General features: G+C 41.4%; 1 protein-coding gene across 2 annotated transcripts; it reads right to left on the bottom strand.

Annotated features, from left to right (window-relative positions):
* On the bottom strand, positions 1-19,964 carry LOC310915118 (F-box/LRR-repeat protein 21-like). 2 transcript variants are annotated; one of them, XM_083871746.1, is made up of 7 exons: positions 19,866-19,964; positions 9,898-9,993; positions 8,345-8,485; positions 5,442-5,885; positions 4,608-4,730; positions 3,962-4,133; positions 1-2,808 (listed from the first exon to the last, which is right to left on the bottom strand). In XM_083871746.1, exons 4-7 carry the CDS (start codon positions 5,811-5,813, stop codon positions 2,165-2,167), a joined length of 1,311 nt encoding a protein of 436 aa, XP_083727872.1. In that variant the 5' UTR covers positions 5,814-5,885; positions 8,345-8,485; positions 9,898-9,993; positions 19,866-19,964; the 3' UTR covers positions 1-2,164. The 2 variants fall into 2 exon arrangements, with proteins under 2 accessions (XP_083727872.1, XP_083727873.1); XM_083871747.1 differs by lacking the exon at positions 19,866-19,964 and adding an exon at positions 19,602-19,628.
* Positions 19,965-24,069: the final 4,105 nt, after the last annotated feature.

Here is a 24,069-nt window from a genome sequence, read left to right as displayed (position 1 = left end):
GGATTAAACCACTTTATTGCATTTCAGTTTGAAGCAAACCACACATCTTGAACCAAATACTGTTTGGAAATACTTCAATTTTGTGTTCAAATTATAATCCCCTGGATCATGGAAGTGCTCAGCTCACAGCCTCTACTAACCAGTCAGATAGATGCTTCTTAACTGTGCAACAGGGAATAAAGCATTAATGACTCAGGTCTGTGTTACCTTGAATCCTTGGGCTCCCAGCTGGGAACAAGTGTGTCCAAGAAAAGGGTGGTTTAACCCTTTAGTTGTTGTTTTGTGGTAATGGGGAAGAAGCTCACTTAATTCTCTGCTGTGAATGCACTGGCTCTGGCTGGGGTAGTTAATTTGCTTCATAGGAGCCAGAATGTAGCTGTGGCTTTGTACTGGAAACAGTACTGGTAACACAGGGATGGTTTTTGCAGTAGCTGAGCAGTGCCTACACTGAACCCAGCCCTGCTCTGCTCCCTGCACTGCCCCAGCGGGCAGGAGGCTGAGGGGGCACAGTCTGGGAGGGGACATGGACAGGACAGCTGAGCTCAGCTGACCAAGGGACATTCCACAGTGTCTGACATCAGGCTCAGCATATAAAGCTGGGGGAAGAAGGGGGATGTTTGTGGGTGATGGAGCTCTGCTCTCCTGGAGACGGCTGATGGAAGTGGTGAATGGACTCCCGTTTTGGGGGTTGCCTGCCTGTGTGGCTCTTGCTTTACTATTAAACTCTTTATATCCAGCCATGAGTTTTCTCACTTTTACCTTCCAATTCTCTCCCCCATGCCTCTGGCTGTGAGGGGCTCAGCTGACAACCAGGGTTAAGCCAGGACAGTGACAACCACCAGCAGCACATTCTTGCAGACTTCTCATTATCAATAGGAAGATGAAACAAGTGTGGCACCAAAATCATTACAGCAAAAATTTATATACAATGCATTTCAATTTACAGTGTGCAAAATGTTAACACAAAAATACATTCTCTAATTTACATCAACTCACCATGCCTTTCCCATTTTAAGAAAATAAATATAATACAATCTTTCTCAAAAAACAATTAATAGCAACAAGTATTAAACAGTCCTGAATTACATATTTCAGGATTACCTCCAGCAGCCTTTCTCTAGAAATCAGGGCTTACACAAAGCTCTGTAAGATAAAGGTAAGATTACTACAGTCCATTTTGGCCTCAAAGTGACAAATTTAAGTGCTCTAAATCTTTGATTCCAAATAAAAATGGATCAAAGACAACTTTATTGCATTTGATCTTTCCTTCTTACTAGACACACTTATGAAATCCTTCTGATTTCTTAGCAGTGAAATTACAGAACAGCATTCAGACATCAGTCTTTGATTACAAAGACTTGAGCCCAAATCCAAAGCTATTCCTTATTGTCCTGACAGTTTCCAAAGTGCTTTATTACTCACTCGAGCAATCAAACTAGTACCAAACTTAAACCCAGTAATTTTAACAAAATCTCTTTCCCATCCCTTTTACATGTAAGACAAAAACAACATACTGTACAATGCATTCCCTAGTTTCTGTAATCTGGCAAAATTACTTAAAGTGCAATTTAAAACTGGAAAGTTTTTTGTAAGCATAAGCTTATTAACATTTTATTATACAGCCATGAATTTAAGCTAGATTATATCTGATTAACCCAGGAGAGCATATTTTAATATACAAGCCTTTAAAATTAAAACACAAATAATTAAAAAAATAGCTATATAAAACATCATGACAAATAATACTGTACTCAAAATTCTATCCAGCTTTCCACAGATAGATTTCCTAAATGAAAACAGTTTCTCTATTCCTCTTCTGACTAGATCAGAAAGAGTAAATAAAGACATAAAAAAACCCAAACCCAAACACACTTAAAAGTAAATGGAATGTTTAAACTGAAGCTCAAAGAAGCCCAAATTCACTGAAGTTTGAAGCACCTGTAAACCACAGACATACTTTCAGAACTGTTAAGTACACTTAAATCTATTTTCTATTTCAATATACAATTAATATTGTAGACTGTTTTGCTGTTAATCTAATAGAGGTTTTCTCAAGGAAGAAAAGACTCAAATCTGGAAGAAAGTCTTCACCTTTAATTTTTAGATTTTTTTATTTGCATAGAAAGCGACACCCCAATTCTACCATTTTATCCACACAGAAAATTTACCACGTTGGCATCATGTCAGGAAACCACATTCTTCCAAGGTGTTTGGAGACTTCCAGATGAAGCCGATCTAAGCTGTAATCACTATCTGGAATCAGCACCTCCTCCATTATGGAAAGCTGAGTCAGCCTGCCCCCACACATCTTTACAAACTCAATAAAACCTCTGCAGGTGACTTCACACTCCCCCAGCCCCATGGCTGTTAGGTTCTTACAGCGCTCAGCAATCTGGATGAGCTCATCATCCAGAGGCTGAAGTCCATTGGCGCACACGACCAGCTCGATCAGCCGGGGGCAGTTCATGCCGATGCGGCCCAGCATTGCCTTGCTGACTGCACGGCCGAAGTACAGGTGTGTAACAGGTGTTTCCTCTCTGAAGAAAGCATCAAATTCATCTTCATACAAGAAGAAATACATTACAATGTTGACTTTGGGGGAGTGTTTAATCAGAGCATCCCAGCTTTGCTTTTTAATGGTGTGAAATTGAACTTGTCCGGGATTTTCACTCACGACGTCAATGCGAAGGTGCTCGAGATCAACGTGTTTTTCACTTGAAAGAGCCAGCAGCAGTTCATCACTTAGTATGTAGTAGTTCAAAGCCAGCTCCTTAAGTCCGTGACACTGATCAGCCACACAGAGAATGCCTGAGGAACAAAAAAATTTACTCTCTAAAATGAAAAACAAGTATTAGCACAGTTGTTCTCTGTAAAGTTGGCTTGAGTTTTCATGCTTATAACCAAACCCCATGAAATACCCAAGTTCTAGGTATCCACAGCCTTTTACAGGGTTTTGGCCATTAACACTTCACAGTAAAAGAAACAAATCACATTCATCCTGGGTGTGCATATCCTCCTCTTTGCCCCTCCCTATGCAGAATTTTCTCAACTTCAAGGAAGTAACTGAAATCAGGTCAGATTCAGCTGAAGTTGCAGCTATTCTCTTTCCCAATCAATATTCATTCCTTCAACTTTCAACTGAACTATTTAAATCACCACCACCCAGTTTAATAGCTGCAACCTACTGTGAATCAAGACTTAAATAATGTTAACTCCTCCTGATCTTCTGGAATGTGAAATACATGGATTGTGTCACCTTTTGTGGACTCCAGAAAAGAATACAGGAATTCAGACTCAAACTCCTTTTCCCCAGCACTAAGGGTTAAGGAGAAAGGCAGGTAAGAAGGGACCCTGAAGCCCTCTGAACTTTCAGCAAGGCTGTATTTTGAAGGGAGTGAGTCCTTCACCATCACTGAGGAAGTTACCAGTCCCAGATCTGGACACATGAGGGCACTCTGGACACACTCACAGTCTTACACCACAGGTTTCTGAAATTTGTACACACTCACAGCATGCTGCAAAACAATTACTGACAACTGTTATAATCTCCTTCATCCTGCCAAGCAGTAGCTGATTCATGAATCAGGGATTCTGTGGTGTTCCCACAGAACACCAGGTAGTTAAGTTTATAAATCTGCACAGCTTAAGGAGCACCCATCTGGTTACCCTCACACAGTAAAGCAATGAACATCACACCCTTTGAGCATGTGTGAAAGGCTTGCACTAATTCTGGAGGCTTCTCCTCCTCAAGGCCTATCATCAGAGGTAGAAAAGCAGCTGGAGAGGATGAAGAAAATCCCCAGGATTCCAGAAGATGCAGCCAAGGGAGTAGCACTCCCACCTTCATCAACTCAACTCACTCACTAATAACCATCTTCTTCACCTTCCAACTGTCCAAACTCAAGACTAAGTCAATTATGATGCTTTACAACTCAATTTTTCACAAACATTCAGTACTCACCAGCAGGTGAAACATGAGGACAGCTGCTCATTTTTAGCAGTTTTAGAGTATCACTGTTGTTAGCAACAAGAACCTTCAAGGAAGGATCATCAAGGGGTGTGTCATCAATCTTGATTGATGATAATGACTTGGAGTTCACAAAAACTACTGTCAGTGCTGATGCAAAATGAGCCTATTTGGAGAAATTGAAAGAGAAAAATTCTTATGAAAAGATGGGCAAAACTTCAGTGCTTTAACCTCACTTTCTACATGTGCAGCAAGTACAAAAATGAAAACTTCCCATGGACCCCCTTTTTCATAAGCACTATTTCAACATGAACAGAGGGGAATCTTTGCTTAAAAACATGCCGCTGGCATGTGAGAAAATTAACCTTACACTCATTACTTATCTACTCTGATTTATCATTTCACTGTAATACATTGGTAACTACAGGGATAACTGGACAAAGTGATGAGCCTGAAATACATATAGTTTTCTGCAGAAAAAAAGAAATGGCCTTTATTTTCCAGAAAGTAACTCTTCTGTTACTTGAAACTAATGACTGTTTAATAAAAATTACCATCTACTGAAGAACAGAACACTAAGGAAGCTAAAGTGGTTTAAGAGTGAACTAAAATATGCCAGTTAGAGTTTGTATAACCTTACCTTAGAGACATTCATGAAGCTTGGTTTTGCTGTAGAGATCAAGCCCAGTGTCTTGATAGAACAGTTCACCAGCTGAGAAAGGATGTCACAGGCTGCTTCTGCTGACTCAGTACTACTATCAACCTGTAAGAGCAATTTAAAAATAGTGAAGTCATTCTGCAGTATAATTTAGAAAACAGCACCATGGATACCAAAGACTGCAGGTTCCACATCTACTCAGCTGTGCTGCTCCAGACTGCAACCATCACAAGCACAAAGTACAACACTGAGTGGATATTTCAAGACCAGAAAGAGTTCAGGGAAGTTGCTATTAGAATTTTTTCCTGAGTATGACTGCTGGGTATTTCTAGTATAAACACATACCTTAAATCCAAGTCTTGTCTTCAAATAACCCCAGATGACTGCAATACTGTAACAGTACTGGTGCTACGATACACAGTGATATGGATGCATTTTTTTAAATGCCAATTTTTAGAGCCCAAAAAAGACTTGACAAAGTCTTTGCTCCAGCAAGCTAATTCATTTTATCTACATGAACAACATCTTTGCATCTTAAAAAATGAAGTGACTCAAAATTCATACACCTGAAGAGTAACTTTGAACAAATCTCTTACTTCACCTCGCCTTCCACCTTTGTTTTGCGAGACATTCTGCTAACCTGCAAAGGTTAAGAGTGTAGAAAATGGGATGAAACTGTGGAAATAAAATGCTGCAATAGTTGCATTTTTAAAGGTAAGACTTGCCAGGTACAACCCTTAAGGCAGCTGACCCAGAGCAGCCGCATCCCTCGTGCTCAGTGACGTGACACTGACCCACCGCTCATCCACAGCTTACCTTGAAGCTGACGTACTGCAGATGGTCAGCGTGCCTCTTGATAATCTGCTGAATGAGATCCGGATGTGTAGACTTTAAATAAGAAGTGGCTGGCTGGCTAAGTTCAAATTCAAATCTCCTCCAGAGATCTGGGATGTGAAAAACTTCATTCCACCTTCGACAAACAGAAGACGCCCTGGCTCGATCCACTAAAGTCAGGAACTGAAAAACACGCAGAATTACGTGGTGCGGAAGGCTGCCCCAGTCCATCGAGGTGCACAGCTCAGATTCCCCAAACTCTGAGCCACATAAACTAGTTTTCTGTTTTTTGCTTGTCTGTGATGTTCCAGGAGTATCAGTTCCAGCCACCACCTTCTGCCCAGCTCTCTTCATGGTGAAAGTTTCAGAATGTAACAATCCGACGTATTCAAACAGGCTCCTGAAACGTCTCGCGTACAATGGGCTCTAGAAAAACACAGATGATTAGGAGAGGAAGGGAGAAAGGGCAGTGGAAACACAGTGAGAGATAAGTTAATAAAATTTAAATTTAGCATATTATTTTGTAAAGAAGCATATCCTTATGCTGATATCCAGTGCACAGATGTTGGCAATGACCTTCTCTCTCAGTACCTTTTATTTTGTACAACTTGGATTCAATCTGGAGAACTTGGACTTGTTAATTTACCAAGTGCAGTTTCATGTACTTCATGGTACATAAAGCATTTTGTAGGGAACAAGAAGTATTTAACAGCAATTTAATTCAGAAGTAGAAAACTGATTGTTTAAATTTAAACTCAGTTGACAAACTATGGAATCTACACATGATCTCTAAAAAAGGTTTATCAAATAAAAAAATTAATTCATAAACTTCTTTGTAAGCAGAGATAAACCTGGAACAGACATATTCAGAGAGACTGAAAAGTTTTGCCTACCATTCCCAGTTTTTTGTTGGTTTTTTTTTTTTTTTTTTCCAAATAATGCTAAGCTGAGGAAAGTGTTTGTACAACTAACAAAAAACTTCAGAGGCCACTTATCAAAGCAGGGCAAAGTAAGTGAGGTTCACATGCTGTTTTTCAGCTGGAAAAGGACAGTGACCTTGGAAATCAGCAAACTGCACAGATTTACTTCCACAAGGGATGTTTGCCTCACGAGCCAGAGCTCAGAAGAGCAGCATAAGCTTTCACAGGCTAAAGCAGTGCAATCTAAACAAGTCCATTCCAGACTGAATTCTGCTGTTCAGTTGATTTTCAACAACTGTCTTTGCCACTTCATTTTAGAACAGGTTGAGGCCCCTTCTCAAATGTCCCACTATCCAGATGTTCATCCAGACTTTCTCTCTTCCCAACCTATGTGAAGTGAGTATTTTCAAAGCAATCATGCATGTTTCAAGAAAGAACAGAGAAAAATAATCTATTTTTACTGAACAAACTTCCATGGCAACCCCCACAGCTTGCTTTTTCTGGACTGAAAATTTTCCATAGTATCTTCATTACTGGGGGAAGGGAAGAAAAAAACCCCACAAATCTCTGTACTGCAAAACCAGCTGCCAAAATACATACTATCCTATCAAAAATTTACCTGGCATTTTCCTCAGCCTATTAAACCTCACCTGTTTGACTCATGAGTGTCTGACAAACTCCATTTTTATGAAAAGAAAGCATGTGCATTCTTTGAGAAGCTGGAAAAAGCAATGTTGCCAATTTATTAAAGGTTGTTCATACGGCCAGCTTCATTACTGCCTGACTTCCTGACAAATTATCCCAATCATCAAGGAATTTATTTTAGCAGCTGTTATACCTATTCACCCAGTCTATTTAAATTTCCATTACTTATTGGAATCAGCAATATATGCAGAAGGATAAGCCAACAACACTCCTTAACTTATATTAAATACTAGTTTTTCTTCCCTGAGTAGACACATGGCTTACACTAGCTGTGTTACTAACGTAATGAAGATGCAGGCTCAGCAAGCCATCATAACCATCAAGTTATCATCACACAACCATGTTTTATGACTTTAGACTACTTTAAGCCACACAACAGATGGGCATTCCAAACTATTAAATGTGGATGTAGTAATTAACCATTACAAAACTCTCTTTTACAGTTGCTCATAGCCTGGCTAAATTTAGCAAAGGCTAAATACCTTTTGAGTCAAATATACCTGTTGCTTGTTTTTCCTCCTCCCTACCTGACAGGAATTACAGACTTGCTGTTTCCCGAAACAGAAGTCCAGAACATAACAATTAAATTGTACAAATGCTGTTGTTTGAGAAGCTGCTCCTTGCTATTGCTATTCTCATGCAGATCTGCAACATCTTGGTTAAAGATAGGAGAAATTTCCATTTTTATCAGGAATCTATCTTATTTGAAACTAACTTGAACTTCTCATGGGTGCTGATTTGGCTCCCACAAAAGTTCTGACATCTGAGAACAACCAGAAAGGGCATTTCCCTAAACCAGGTCAAGCTACAGACCAGAAGCTGCACTCCAGCTGTAGGAAGAGATGCAGCAAGGTGTTGCTGGTGTACACAGCAGCTACGCTCTGCCTGAGGGAATTTGGCCACAACCTGCTCTTGTTGCTACAGCCCTTAGAAACTGCTCTCTCCAGAATTTCTACATTTAGTGTTCTACATTACAGCTGTTTATACCTAGCAAAATGAATTCCTATTATTCAGTGTGGGATGCAAAGCCAGAAAAAGGTTCCATTGGTTATGCACCGTAACATTTTTAACAAACATGAAGGACAAATGTTTACTGCAAAAATAAGAATCCTTCTTTCATTCTGGTTACTTTATGAACAGTATATATTTTAAAGCACAACTGAAGTTGGGTAAATTACAGTCCAATGTGATAAAACCCAGGTAGCATTTAAATGAGAGGTTCACACACACACACGCACACACACACACACACAACCCTACCTCCAAAGAATGTGGAGGTTCCTGTCAAGTTACCAGCACCTTTCTGGTATCTGAACATCCATCCCACTGTTGAGTCATCCTGTATGTGTGCATGGACTCCTTAACCAGAAGGCAGGGAGGGGTCCCAGAAGATGAACCGACCTGTGAAGCCACCAACCAAAGAAAAGCTGTTCTGCAGTGTCTGGGAAACCCACAGGGAGGACTAAAATCAATTCTGGAACAAAGACTGAGATGAATAGTACCCACTGCTCTGCAGGGCAGATGCAGAAGCAGAGCAACAGAATGTAACAAGCAAGTTGGTTTTACCAAACATTATCTGAAAAATACCATTTAACTAAGGGGAACGTGTAACTGTTGGCAAAAAAAATAGCTTTTGCATTATCTACAGCTTTACTCACATGAGCACTCTTTTGCAACACAGATACACCTCTGAATTCTTGAGTATACCCAGAGAAAACTATAAACCTTGATAAGAAATGTTTATTTTTTTTCAGCCGATTCTATACCAAAACATATATCAAAAGTTATACTTAAAGACAGGACCCTCTAATACTTTGACATTTAAAGACTCTTGCCTTTAAACTTCACTCACTTTCACTCCAAAAATATCCTTACTGCACCATGATAATCTTGACAGTAAACAAACAATTAAACTGTATCTGGAAGAAAGATACCAATAATGCACAAATATCCTCCCATATACTAAAGAAAAAACTATTCAGGCTCTTAGTATGACAGAGTATCTTGGTGCACTACGAGAAAATAGACCCAAATCCCCCATATCCAGTTACCAATTTTACATTATCTGAAGATGCTTTAATGGAAAGCTACAAGAACAGCAACACCCACCTCACTGAATCATGACAGATTTTAGAAACAGAAGATGTTTACCAGGTATTGTGTTCAACCAGTAATAACATCTTTAGAAACCTTCCAATGCTGAACTTCTCTATTTTTCTTTAAAAATGGCACAGGGCTTTAGATCCTCCAGGTCATATTATCATCTTTTGAAAAACTACCCAGGTAATATCAGCTTTATAGATGCCAAGTTTAACAAAGGTACAGTATACATTAGTATATACATAGTATACATTATTTATGAATACAGGAGAAGTAGCCCCCATCTTCCACACAAAATCAAATTCAGGTACTGCAATCTGTGCAAGTAATGCTGCTGCTCAGCTCACACATGAGAATATTTAGAGCTGAGTAGTCATGTTTGTCTATAAAGAGAAAGCTGATATTCATTAGTAACTCTGTTTGTGGGTGGCACCTGAAGAAATCTGTCATTTATGGTGGCCTTGTATTGCACAGTCTGCAAGTATCACATGTTCTCTCTCCTGTGGAGTGAGCAGAGTCTGTACAGCACACAGAATTCATTTTCCTAAGTGCTGTCAGTGTCTAACAAATAAAAGGTTTATAATGCCACATATAAACAGCATGCTTAAATAACGTTATAAATGAGAGCACAAAACACTGAGATGCAATTTAAACATTCAACAGAGAAGTGTATTAAGTTTATAAACCACATATTTTTGAAGCAACTTTCTTACCTAAAGAATGCTTCCAAGTTACAACAGGCAATAAATGAATGAACTGAGGCAGCTGCAGCCATGGGGCACTCACATGCATCTGTCTGCTTTCCCCTCCTGTCCAGATAAAATGCCACAAAATCCTGTGTTAGTTTTGAAGAAAAAACAAACAAACAAACAAACAAACAAAACAAAACAAAACCAAAAAAAAAAAAACAAAAAAAAAACCACAACTTCATATTACATCCAGTGTAAAAATGATGGGGAAATACATTGACACAAATTTATAAATTTTCTTGCTTCTGTAAAGGAGCTTGAGGGGATCATTTTAACACAAGGCAGCTTAACCTACAATGCAAATATTGTCACTGAGAGAGGCCAGATTAAATATAAAAGTGATGGGAAACAAATGTTGCAACTGCATTTACATTTATTGGTCCACAGTACAATGTAAACAGCAAGTTATTCAGTATTTGCATTACCACTACTACTGAATCATGCTAAACAACACTCTAGCTACTGAAGTAATCTAAGAGTCATGAAAAACAAGGAAAAAAACGCACCCAAATGTTTTTTTTCCTGCCTTCTTCCCTGCAGAGGCAAGGCTGTCTAATGGCACGGGGAGCTGTGTGATGAACACACACGGCTCAGCCTCCTACCACAAACACACCCCTGCCCAGGCCTGGCTGCAGTCACAGGGCAGGAGCTGCTCCCCGACAACAACAAGGCGTCCAGCCCACAGCCACCTCCCTGTTTACGAGCTCCGGAGTCCAGGTGACAGCCTGGGCCACCTGGGGAGCGAATCACAAGGCACTGCAACGAGGGGTTCAGGTTAAACGTCCCTTTGCCTCCCTTCGCACTATTCTCTTTTAATATGACATTACAGGTAAATTTGTGTTTCAGGGTCTTCCATCACATGTAATCATTCAAAGCTTTACCTGCAGGATTATCATTTAAAAAAAAATTATAAAAACACAACAAAAACCTGAAATCTTTGCTGTGTTTACATTGCTTTTACACAGCCCATCATGGGGGTGGGGGATGAGCACCCTTCCACCTGTCCTGAACTCAGGGTTGCAGTATTCCCAACACTCCTCATGTGGCCACATGCAAAAGTAATCAGTAACAGTAAACTGACATCCGAAAATTAAGGAAAGGACAGTAATATCCTTCTATAGTAATAACTGTATCAAATACAGCTCAATAAAGTAGGTAGTCAATAAAGACTACTATGCTCAGCAGGCTTCTGAATTTCACAAAGATGGGGCTGGTTACCTGTAACAGCCAAATAAACCCCTGAGGAAAAGAATTTCTCTTCAGCAGACCTGTCCCAAGACCCCTCAGTAGAGAGGGAAGTTCATACTTTTACACAGCATGTAAGAACTGGCAAAATTATAGATAATACATTAAAAAAAAAGTTACTGAAAGTGACTGTTAGAAATAAAAATATAATCAGGTATACATCTAATGTATATCTGAGTGTCTAAGGCCACAGGAACCATCCAAATCAATGTAAACCGTGTTAGCTTGTGTAAGCAGAAATGTATATAATAAAATATTATCGTTATCAGAGATGCAATCAAATACAAGCTCGTTATGCAAACAACAGTAAATTGTTATCTAATGTAGTTACCCAAATGATTATCAAAGATAAACGGCAGCAACACAGCCATTGAAATGAAACACTTTGATAACTGCTGAGGTACATCAAATGTATTCATATCCTCATTTGTATAAAGCAAAGTATCAAAAATTGGTGCACACCCCCTACAGCTCTGTGATCGATTATTTTGACAGCTGCACATTATCTTACTCAAACTACCTTAAATCCACTAAAGCCGACAGGATTCAGAAAAAAAAAAAAAATCAAGGTAATTAACTGTTCCTGCAACTTATCCTGCCAACAGAGCTGAAAATTTCTGTTAAAAATTAAGACATTAAAACCTCTACAGTGGCATGGGGGCTTGGTGGGGGATTTGAAAAGTGGTCAGCAGCAACAAGCCTTCAGTAGCTGTTCACTATTTCCCAGTCTACAGTGTCAGTTCAAAAAAAAAAAGGTTTTATTACTGTAACCAAACGTATCATAGATTCAAGCCACAAAAAAGTAACTGCTTCCTCTGATTTCTAGATTTCCCTTCCAGTTCTCAACACCAGGACTCAACAGGAATTAATAAAACACCATAAAATCAGAATTCTAGCAGAAACAGCAGCAACCAAACACAAACACAGCAAAAATTGAGTTCCTGACAAATAAAAATCCTCCCAAATAACCAAGTTTGGAAATATTCCGGGATAAAGTAGGCACCTTGATAATTAAGCTTTAACTTTCTAACATCTGGAAATTAATGTCTGCAGACCCGCCTTACACGGCTGAAATGCTGGTCCCATCAATCACAGTGTCTTTAAAGAAATTCAGTTCAGGGGCAGCACCCGAGGCCACCTCCTCACCACGTTAAGGAACTCGAATTCAGAGTCTGTTTGGGGAGCAGGGGCAGCACAAGGCAGGCAGCCCTGGAAAGCTGCTGCCACCACAATTTCAACCTCTAACTATGGTGCAAAACATAGAGAAAACACACATTTTAAGCCTAAGTCTCAGAAGACCTAGTCCTTCAGGATGATGAGCTCAGAGATTAAGATTTTTCGTCATCTAAGGCATTTTAGACTGTTCAATGCGTGGCATTTTTGCTTCCGAAGAGGATTTTTTTTTTAATCAGTCCTCGTTTTTTCTCTAGACTGAGCCTCTGACTCAAGCCATTTACCACATTTTTAGTGAGGCATTGAAGACTGTAGTCAAAATAGATAGTGCTGAGATAATGTAGCTAGGACTTCCCTTTTGCTAACAGAAGGCAGACTGAAGGAACTGATAAGGAACTGATAAATCATGAGAACTGTCAAACTAGGGCTTCTGCATCCTGAATAATCAATAGGCCCTATGAACACAATACAATCATAAATCAAACAGTCCTGGGAAAAACAGGATTTAGCTGTCACAAACACTAAAGGTTAAAAAGTCAGAGCTGAGGAAGACAATCTTACTTCATCATTTTGGGACCCCACCCCATTAAAAAGACCACCGACCCATTTCAAAGAACAAACTACGCATGCTTGGTGGCTTTTTGGGCTAATTACCATACGAAGCGGGGAATGGGAGGTATCAGAGCTATGAATATGCATTTGTAGTTTGTGTATTCAATACTTCTGTAGATAAAAGGCCCTGTGATGATCTGTAAATTGCGCGTGTGTTTCTGGGAGCTATCCCGCACGCTGCCCGGCGTCGTAATAAACATACACTTTCTAACTTTAAACTGTTAGAGAGTCTTTGTCCGTCATAGTTGGATATTGGTATTAGATCAATGTCCATAGTTTTTTAATAAATCATTTTGGCGAGCCAGGCAGGAGAACTGCTCTTTCTGGCCGTGGGGCCGGTGGGGTCTAGGACCCCTCAGGGCGCCCACCCGGAAGTTTTCAGGGTGAGGGCTCCTCAGACCTTACCGTCCACCCGGGGAAAGACCGGAACCTCCTGGACTACGGACAAAAGGTATGTTTAAAGAAAAATGTATTGAATGAAGGTACCTTTGAATAGAGGCGGCTTATAAGTCATAAGAGACGTCTTATGCAAAGCAGAGGCCTGGGTTTTGGAATCTCCGAGGAGTATTGTTGTTGTGTTGTTGTGTTCCAGGTAGAGCTGGTCACTTGTTGGCTGCATTCCAGCAGGGGAAAGCAGCAGCAGCATAGAGATGCTGTATTGGGGGCGTAGTGGCCCCATCTTTGGTTTGTCCAGGTAAAGCTGGTCACTTGTTGGCTGCATTCCAGGGGGGAAAGCAGCAGCAGCATAGAGATGCTGTATTGGGGGCGTAGTGGCCCCATCTTTGGTTTGTCCAGGTAAAGCTGGTCACTTGTTGGCTGCATTCCAGGGGGGAAAGCAGCAGCAGCATAGAGATGCTGTATTGGGGGCGTAGTGGCCCCATCTTTGGTTTGTCCAGGTAAAGCTGGTCACTGTGGGCTGCATTCAAGGAGGAAAGCAGCGGCAGCACAGAGCTATTGATGTCGGGAGCGTAGTAGCTCCATCCATGGTTTAAAGGTGCACTTTGGTAATTCATAATCTGAGAGGCTAGCCTGAATTTTTGAGGTGAACAGGGTCCCGTTTTGAGTTGCGGTCGCGAACGCTGGATGTGTGTGTATTCGTGTCTGTTTGGGTTTTCTTTAGTGCTTAATTTGTGTACCGTATGTGTGTGAATTGTGAAAGTTTGTGTTGTAAGTGTTTTTGTTTTTACCGTATGTGTGTGAATTGTGATTGTTTAAGTTTTCTTTGTGATTAAGTGCTTAATTTGTGTAACATATGGGTGTGAATTGTGAAAGTTTGTGTTGTAAGTGTTTTTGTTTTTAAGAGATTTTAAAACCCCCGCCGATCCGTGGAAGGATATCTCTGCTGAAAAGCAGAAGAATTCAGGGGGGATGTGCTTGGGCCGTGACTGGAGGGTGTCACAGAGAGCGCTGTAATTTCTGACCGCATAACTGATAGTGTGATTTTAATCAGTGTGCTGTTCAATAGAAAAACATCTGTGGGTGAATAGGCTGTTTGTTGTTTATAAGAAAAAAAAAAAAAAAAAAAAAAAAGTTTTGGGTGTTTTTTTGTGACATATCACAGTGATCAGGCAGGAATCTGGGTTGTCCCGGTAACCGGCAGAGAGCCGGGATTTGTCGCCTCCGGCTGTATCTTTGAAATTCTGAAAAGCCTGATGTGTTTGTTTTAACTATTGTTTGTTTGTAGAATACAGTTTTAATTGTAAAAAGAGCCAAAACTGCCTGACCGAGAAACCCCCCCGCTTTTTCCTCAGTGCAAAAATTTGTGGAGTGTTTTTGAACCCATTGTTTTGTGAGCCTAAAAAATTGCTATCCCATAAACAGGTTTTGGTGAAGGGGGACAGTGTATAAGAAGTTGATTGCAAATTTTCTTCAATTGTTAACTTTTTGTTTTAAGCACAAGAATTGGAAAGCTAGTTCAAAGAGTTCCCCTGCCCAGAGATGGAATTTCAGAAACCCTAAAAATTAATAACCAGTAATTTGAATTATGTGTCTGGGTAATCGCGTGGGTTTTTCTTTTAAATAAAAAAAAAAAATTTTCCTTTTTTATGTAAACACAAATTCTTTCTTCAACAGCTGGTGCTTCGAGCCTTGTTTTAAAGAATACATATTGCTAACTTTTTGTTTTAAGAATAGAAGGAACAAGAATTGAAAAGCTGGTTCAAAAAGTTCCCCTGCCCAGAAACGGAATTTCAAAAACCCTAAAAATTAATAACCAGTAATTTGGATTAAGTGTCTAGGCAATTGTATGGGGTTTTTCTTTTAAGTACCTCTGATGGAGAGTGATTTAGAGATTTGGGAAAAGGGTTGCTAAGAAAATGAAGTTTGTAATCAAGCAGCATTTACCAGATCCCAATTGTTGCTTGATGCCATAACAGAAAAAAAAAAAAAAGAAATAAAATTCTTGATAAGACACCGGGGCAATAAAACCCTAACACCTGTAACCAGTAACTATGTAATAATAAAAGAAGCGGCTGGCCAACCTAAAAAAGGCTTACATTTACAAACCATTGAAGTTTAAATTGAGGAAACAATAGAGAATCCATCGATTTTTATATGCCTAATGCTCCATCTGCACTTTTGGGCAGAAATCTGCTAAAGCAGCTGGAGGCAAAAGTAATATTTAAAAATAGAAAAATTATTTTGGAGGTAAAGAATGTAAAACTGTTAAGTTTAATGAAAAAAAAAAAAAAAAGAAAAGAAAAAAAAATAATAATAAAAAAAGAAAATAGATTAGGTGTTTCCTGGAGTGTAGGCTCCTGACATGCTGGCAGGGCAAAGAAAACTTTTTAAAGATACTGAAGGAGTGTCAGTTTAATTTCAACACTCCTATCGTGCCAGTAAAGAAGCCTGACAAGTCATACAGGCTGGTACAAAACTTAGCTGTTAACAAGATAACTGAAGGCTTGTATTCAGTAGTTGCTAACCCTTATATCTTGTTAACTCATTTACTGTTTTAGATGTGCAGATGCTTTCTTTTGCCTCCCTCTCCATAAAGCCAGCCAGAAAATCTTTTCATTTGAGTCCTTTGAAGTGGTCCTTGCACAGGAGAACCTCAAAGTGGAAGATATTTGGGGAGCAGCTTGCAAACAATTGCTCCAGTATGCAGAAGACCTCCTAATAGCTACCCAGGTCCAGAGAACATGAGTGGACCGGACGGTAAGCCTCCTAAACTTTTTGGGCTTGCAGATCCCAGAAGAAAGCCCAGCTGATGAGGCAAATAGTCATTTACCTGGGTTAAAAAAGCTATTCAGGCCTTTGACCAGCTAAAGAAGGCCGTCATGTCAGCTCCAGCCCTGGGACTTCCAGACGTGAGTACACGGCTCCTAAAGGATGGCCAGAGTGCCTCAGAATTCACTCTAGGCCAGAAGATGCCTGTGCTAGTGTCCCATACAATGTCTGCAGTCCTTGAAGAAAAGGAGGACATTAGATCTCCCCACAGAGATTCCTAATGTACCAAGCTAAGATTGTGGTAACTAACATTGTGAACCCAGCTTCCTTCCTCAGCGGGAGTATAGGAGAACCAGTGATCCACGACCGCCTGGAGACCATCGAAACCACCTACTCCAGTCACCCGGATCTGAAGGACACTCCGATTGAGAATGCTGAGACCTGGTTTACTGACAAAAGCAGCTACGTTGTCAGTGGAAAGAGGCATGCTGGGTATGCAGTTACCATCAGCAGAGAGGTAATAGAGTCTGGACCATTGCCCACCAACACCTCTGCACAGAAGGCTGGACATTTACTCAAGGTATGCCTTTGAGGTAGTCCTTGCACACGGAGCCATTTGGAAAAAATCCTAAAGCTGCTAGATGCTGTGCAGCTACTTGAGAGGATGGCACAGATCGCATCAAAAAGTGAGCTCTAATTGGAAGAATATGCTGGCGGACAGAGAGGCAAAAGACGCAGCTAAAGGTGAGGTACCCGATGAGACAATTGAGGCAGCACTTCAAAATAGATAGTGCTGAAAGGTAAGCCAGTATATAATATAAAGGGTAAGAAACTTATTAAAGCAGAAAAAGCAAATTATAATCAGGAAGGGTGGGCCATGACAGAGAAAAAGACCATCCTATTTGTTATGGCCATTAGTGTAAAGAGAACATGGGAAAACACACTGGGGAATAGACATCTTGTATAATTATTTGAAAGAAAGAATTGTGGCCAGAAAGTTACAAGGTACAGTGATACAGGTAACCCGTCAGTGTAGTCTTTGCCTCCAAACTAATTCCAAAAATACACCAAAGCCTAAAATGGGACAAATTGGGAAAGGCTGTGGACCTGGGCAACAATAACAAATTGATTTTACAGAGCTGCCCAGGAAGGGGGGATATCGTTACCTATTGGTGTTAACTGATACCTTTTCAGGATGGCCAGAAGCCTTGCCTACTAGAACGGCTACAGCCCGAGAAGTAACCAAAGCACGGTTGCAAAAATAATACCGGGGGTAGAGTTCCAGCCACCATATCCCCAGATAAAGGACCACAAGTATATGGTGGCCCTAAATAGAGAAATTAAGAAATATGTGGCTGGAGCTCAAAACAAAATTAGACAACCTAGAAATTAAGTCTTTTGCAGAAAAGTTCTTGGAACCACAGTGAGAAGGAGCATTCCAGATGCTTCTTACTACTTTCACTGCAATCAAGATCAAAGAACAGAAGGCCTGGATCCATCACTCCCGAGTGAAGAAAGCTCCAAAAGGAATCTGGAAGATCACACCAGGCGAAGATGAACTAAAAGACCACCGTGAAACTCACTCGGAACCACAAATAGATGGACTAATAGTTATTATAGACACTATGTGGAAAGTTGTAATTATTGCTGTAATAAGCTTAACCATAACAAGGGTCAATGCAATACTGCATAGGTACAATGTGACTGAGATAAACAGGTGCCAAAGAAAAGCTTATGATGCTTACTCTCGTAAGGCTTTAAATAAGATGCTAAGGGTTATGGGAAGGAAATGTCCTCCATTTAAACTCAAAATAGAGGGGTGCGCAATAAAAGAGTAACTATACATGCCAATAGTCCCCTAAAGATTAAATCATGAGGGAACTGTATTGTACCCTTCTGAACACCGAATGTGAGCACAAGAAATTGAAAAAAAATAGCAAACTGTTAATCTAGAGCCCTGTACTGCAAGAAGACAGTTAGGATCTGTCACTTTGAGACAAATAGAAAACTTCACTGGTGTATACAGGGCAAGGTTGTGTCTGTCCAAAGACAGCATGCTGCATTATAAAAATAGACAACCAAGTTGTAACCCAATTCAATAACATCCCAGATTGAAAGAAATCTTAAAGAAAATTAAGAAAGAAGGACATTAATTACAATTAACTGTAACACAGAAACCATCAAAGGAGTATTTAAGAGGCTTGAGGAACATTTATCCCATCATTAGTGGGATGTGCCTTTTGGGTGGTCTCCAACAGCAACTGGTATACTACATGCCTTAGTCCACCCTATAGTTGTGTTGCTTATTTTGGTTAGTATAAGTTTAGTTTTATCTGTTGTGATGCTTGTTTGGAACTGGAGGATGCTACGACGAATAGCAGCCTTAACCTCATTATCAAAAGCGTATGGCTTGGTCTTAAGAGACACTAGCTGTACAAATTGGATTGATGAGAAAGACTCTTTTGAGTAAAAGAATTTACTCACTTTAAAAAGAGAAGTGGGGAAAATGAGGCATTGAAGACTGTAGTCAAAATAGATAGTGCTGAGATAATGTAGCTAGGACTTCCCTTTTGCTAACAGAAGGCAGACTGAAGGAACTGATAAGGAACTGATAAATCATGAGAACTGTCAAACTAGGGCTTCTGCATCCTGAATAATCAATAGGCCCTATGAACACAATACAATCATAAATCAAACAGTCCTGGGAAAAACAGGATTTAGCTGTCACAAACACTAAAGGTTAAAAAGTCAGAGCTGAGGAAGACAATCTTACTTCATCATTTTGGGACCCCACCCCATTAAAAAGACCACCGACCCATTTCAAAGAACAAACTACGCATGCTTGGTGGCTTTTTGGGCTAATTACCATACGAAGCGGGGAATGGGAGGTATCAGAGCTATGAATATGCATTTGTAGTTTGTGTATTCAATACTTCTGTAGATAAAAGGCCCTGTGATGATCTGTAAATTGCGCGTGTGTTTCTGGGAGCTATCCCGCACACTGCCCGGCGTCGTAATAAACATACACTTTCTAACTTTAAACTGTTAGAGAGTCTTTGTCCGTCATAGTTGGATATTGGTATTAGATCAATGTCCATAGTTTTTTAATAAATCATTAGTACGTTTACGACAAACCCTCAGAGTTCTAAAAATAACCACACTCAGCTGAACATCTTAATGCCTGCATTAATTTTAACTGAAGAAACACAAATGCATTACCACTTTTTGGTGGTGAAATTCAGACACTGGACCTCTACTGATGCACTGTTTATAAGGTACCCACCCCTGTGCCCGACGCCCAAGACCCCTCGTTTTACTAATGACACATCTCAAGCTGCACAAGCTCTTTAGAAAAGCTCTCTTGAGGGTTCACCTACACGCCTACGGCAGGAATGAAGAATAATTGTTACTTCTAGAGGTTTTCTTGAAGCCTTCCCACCCGACTTTAACAGGCCGTTTAAGCTCCTTACATGGGAAAATCAACTCCCGGGCTCGGCGCTCCCGGGATGGCACAAACCCAGGGCACCGCACACGGAGTCCCTCACGGGGCTTGGCGCTCAGGGAGAATATAAATCTCCAGACGCCGAGTGCGTCTGCCTGCCCGTCTGTCCATCCGTCTGTCTGCCCGCCTGTCTCCGCACCCCGGGCCGCCCCCGCGGCCTGTCCCACCCCCCCCACCGCCACCTCCCGGCGGCCGCGCAAGGGCCGGTCCCCGCGGCCGCCCCGCCGCTCACCGCCGCCGGTGCGCGGCTCCCTCGCAGCGTGAGGCCGGGCCGAGGCAGGGAGCAGGGGCAGAGCAGGGCCAGCACCGCGCTCAGCCCGCAGCGCCCGGGACACGCCGAGGGCGGAGCCGCGGCCCCGCCGCCCCAGCGCAGGCGCCGGGCGAGGCCGCGGGCGGCGGGCACGTGACGGCGGCGCCATTTCGCGCCGGCCGCCCTCGGGCCGCGGGTAAAATGGGGGGGCCGGGGGGAGGGGGGCCGGGTTCTGCTCCCGGCCCACACAGAGCGGGGAGGTTCTTCTCCCGTCACTAGGCCTCCATATCACAGTCACTTAGGTTAGAAAAGACCTCTGCAGTCATCGAGTCCAACCTGTGACCAAAAACCAACTTGTCAAACAGACTATGCCACTGATAGCCAACTGTGCTCATGTCTTTCCAAGCGATTCCATGGGTGTTAACGTCTTCAAAATAGGGCTTAATGTTTCTACCCACTTCAAACCTCGTGTTTGTTACAGAACCCAGACAGTTGGACTCCTGAAACAGACAAGTAGGTTCGAACAAGCCTGAGTTTCTGAACTTTGGGGTAAAATGACAGGTTCAAGATGGGGATATGTGGTAGGTGGTTCGGGAAGGTTGTACCTTCCCAATGCCTCAGCTGATGGGGAGAGGAAGAGGGCACCATGGAGAAAGAGGGTAACATGCAGCTGGGAGTTAAAAGGAGGCTGTGCCCTCCAAAACCCTGAGAGAGGTGAGACCCAGTGGACTTTCCCCCTTTATTGGAATAAAGTTGCAGGACTCTTCTGTCTCCTTTATAGACACTGGCTTTTTCTAGCACAATTTTCCATACTGCACTGAGTGTCCCTCCAGCTTTGCCTTTAACACCTTCAGGGATGATGACTCCACCGCCTCCCTGGGCAGCCTATTCCAATGTCACATTTTCTGGGATGAAATTCTACCTAATGCCTGACCTAAACCTCCCCTGGTCCAGCTTCAGACCATGTCCTCTTGTCCTATTGCTGGTTGCCTGGTTCCCGACTCCCACCTGGCTGCACACTCCTGTCAGGACTTGTAGAGAGCAAGAGGGTCCCCTCCCTCTTGAGTCTCCTTGTCCCCAAGCTGAGCCCCCACTCCCAGCTGCTCCTCCCCAGACTTGTCCTCCAGACCCTGCCCCAGCTCTGTTGCTGTTCTCTGGACCTGTTCCAGTCCTCCAGTGTCTGCGAAGTGAGGGCACAGCACTGGGCACAGCACTGCAGGTGTGGCCTCACCAGTGCCGAGTACAGCGGACAATCCCCTCTCTGCTCCCAGTGGGCACACTGTTGCTGACACAGGCCAGGCCCCAGTGTCCTTCCTGGCCACCTGGGCATGCACTGGCTCACACTCATTTCCTGCCACATGTATTTTCCATCATTTCCTGACGTGAAGTACCTGTGAGCCCTCATCATCCTTGAGCTGGGGCAGCCCTGGCTTTGGAAACTGTTCCAGGAGCCTCTTCTAGAGGCTGTTGTCTCCAGGCAGAGCCATCCGCTGCCCTTCCCATGGGAGCTAGGCATGGAATCATAGACTCAAAGAAGGGTGGGGTACAAGCAGCTATTACTGATTCCTAGCACTCTTTTGGCCAGAAAGGGCCCCATTCTGAACAGCAAGGCTTTCCCTGCTTGCTGTGTGTGTCCTCTCTGGGGCCTCTCCAAAGCACCCCACTGAAAGAGGGCTGAGCTCTGCATCACACCCAAACTGCAGGTGCCCAAAGTATGCCTTTTAATTTCTTATTTAAAGCATAATTTTAAAAAACCTTGCAGATTTAATCTATACAGATGCAGTGCATAACAGTTCATCACTTATCAGTACTGCTTTATTATTGTAGTTATATCTAGCTGTATCTGAACAATGGAGCTTTTATTACCAACTGCAAAACACTTTCAACCACGGATTTCCTGGCTCTTGCATATAGCAATTATTTACCAATAATAAGCCTTCATATCATTTTTTATGAAGAGGCAATGCTAAACAGGTGCAGCATTTCCAGGGTAGATTATATCTGCCCTACATAAAACCAAAGCTGGCAAAAGTTAACTGACTATTTGTGTGACATAAAAACACAGTTTATTCCCACACATCTAAAAGCCTAGAAAATCAGCATGTTGAAAGGCTAGTGAAACAAACTGAAAGGAATATTTGCCATACAGTCACTGTGACATCTTCAAATTCCTCAATTCTTTAAGTCATCTTCAATTTCCTCAAACAGAGAGACAAAATGCACCACACTCTTAAAATCAATATAGTTTATAAAAGCTACCAAAATTACTCTTACCTATATGGTTCTTGACTGCTTTATTCTGTTTACGAGAAGTAGGAGATTAGGTTCCAGGTAAATTTTTCAAGTATTTGGTCCCTAGTAGATGGTTTAAAACTGATTTTTTCAGTAAATACTGCTATGAAGACCATCTTCAGCTTGGTAGTTACTCTCTGTAGACAGTAGTAGAGGATAGATTGTAAACAGAGATTAGTGCAGATTTGCAGCTACTATCTAAATCCACCAGTCATGGGTTTCTCTGGTGCATTGCCAGTAACCTTTGGGCTGCTGTGCAGGAACAGGTTCAAATGTACGTTAGAAAGATTTATATAGGCTAATCTCTGAGGCTTCTGTATACAAGAGTTTCCTGTTTTGATCTGGCATAGCAGAAACACATTTTGTACCTAACTTAAAATGGACAAGCCTAAAATATTGAAGAGTTCTATGCATTTTATAGCTGTAGTCATTATTGCTCAAATGCTTACAGGTATATATGAATTAAAAAAAAAAAAAAAAAAAAAAAAAAAAAAAAGGCAGGTATACTGGATACAGGCCCAGCTTATCTAAGCCGTTACTGCCCACATCATCCAGCCACTCAAAAATCGAGCTTAGCCTTCCTCCTGTGGTTGTCTCTCCTCAAACCAGATTTACAGAAAGGTACAGTCTATACCTCATGTTTATGGTGATTACAGGAATGTTTTGCATTACAGGTTTCATAATGCATACTCTCTGTACTTTGATCAAGAATGATATTCAAATTTTTTATCACTGGGCTTTGAAGTAGTAATCAAGAAAAACAGTTTGAATAAAGCCGTGAGTTAATTAGTATAAGAAAGCATTCAGGAAATCGAAAATTCCCTGAACCAAAGAATGAGCACGTGTCAATTCAGAATCAGTATGCCATGAACTTGAAAGCTTTACAAGGACTGTGTGGAAAGTCTAGAAATTATTGTCCGTTTCTTAACTAGTTTTTTAACAGATAGACTGCAAAAGTGAGAGGAGACAGTAGAAAAAAAAAGGAAATAAGGATGTTTATTATAATATCAGATAGGAAGCCATGTAGTACATTGTGCTGTACAAAGCCAGTTCATACAGAGAGTTCTCAAAAGGAATTCACCACCAGCTTTTTTGACACCTTCACTTTGGCATAGCTGAACTTTGTCACAGGACTTACACATTTTAATGCAAGCTCTGCTTCATTTTCATTGTGATCATGGTTCTGACAAATACACATAACCAAAGGACACAACTCTTGATTGAGTGCTGTCTTCAGCTCTTGGGAGATCACAGAGGAGGCCATGGTGCTGGGCTTTGGCTGGGATTTCACACCCATCATTTCCATGCTGAATGGTACTCAGGGTCAGTCTTAGCTTCTCTCTGAAAGCAGTTGCATTTGCATCAGGGTGCTAAGCCAAATAAGTCCTATGTTGTAGCCCTTCCTTTTAAAAGTTTAATTATAATTCTTAAATTAAAATTCAAACACTTAAACTTTGTGATCAAACTCTGCAGCTTTAACAATTTAAGCCTAACACTGCAGACTGGAGCAGTGAATGAGACTAGTGCACAGAAAGTGGGTTAGTATGTCGTGTTTGCTGGAGGCTCATGAGCTGTTCTGCTAGACACCAGCTGCTGCACAGGCAGGCAGCAAGAAACAGGCTGTCTTGGGAACAGAAATCACCCAAGTTATCTTGTGAAAGTTTCTAGTGTACACACTGAACCTGAAATACAATTAGGAAAACAATAGCTTATCTATATTCCTCTTTGCAAAAGCCTTCCTTTATAATTATGAAGTAAAACATGGGTTTATATGAGCAAATCTTTATGAGGTGCACTTTTAGAAATGCAACAGCAGTCTTATATTGTCCCTCCAGAAATAAGCATGAATCACTGAAGGGAGTAACTCTAAGTGTGTTGCAATCCAATCCCATTG

The sequence above is a fragment of the Zosterops lateralis genome, assembly GCF_965231275.1.
Source record: "Zosterops lateralis genome assembly, chromosome: 14".
In the NCBI taxonomy this organism is placed as follows: domain Eukaryota; kingdom Metazoa; phylum Chordata; class Aves; order Passeriformes; family Zosteropidae; genus Zosterops; species Zosterops lateralis.
This window is presented reverse-complemented; position numbering and strand designations above follow the sequence as displayed.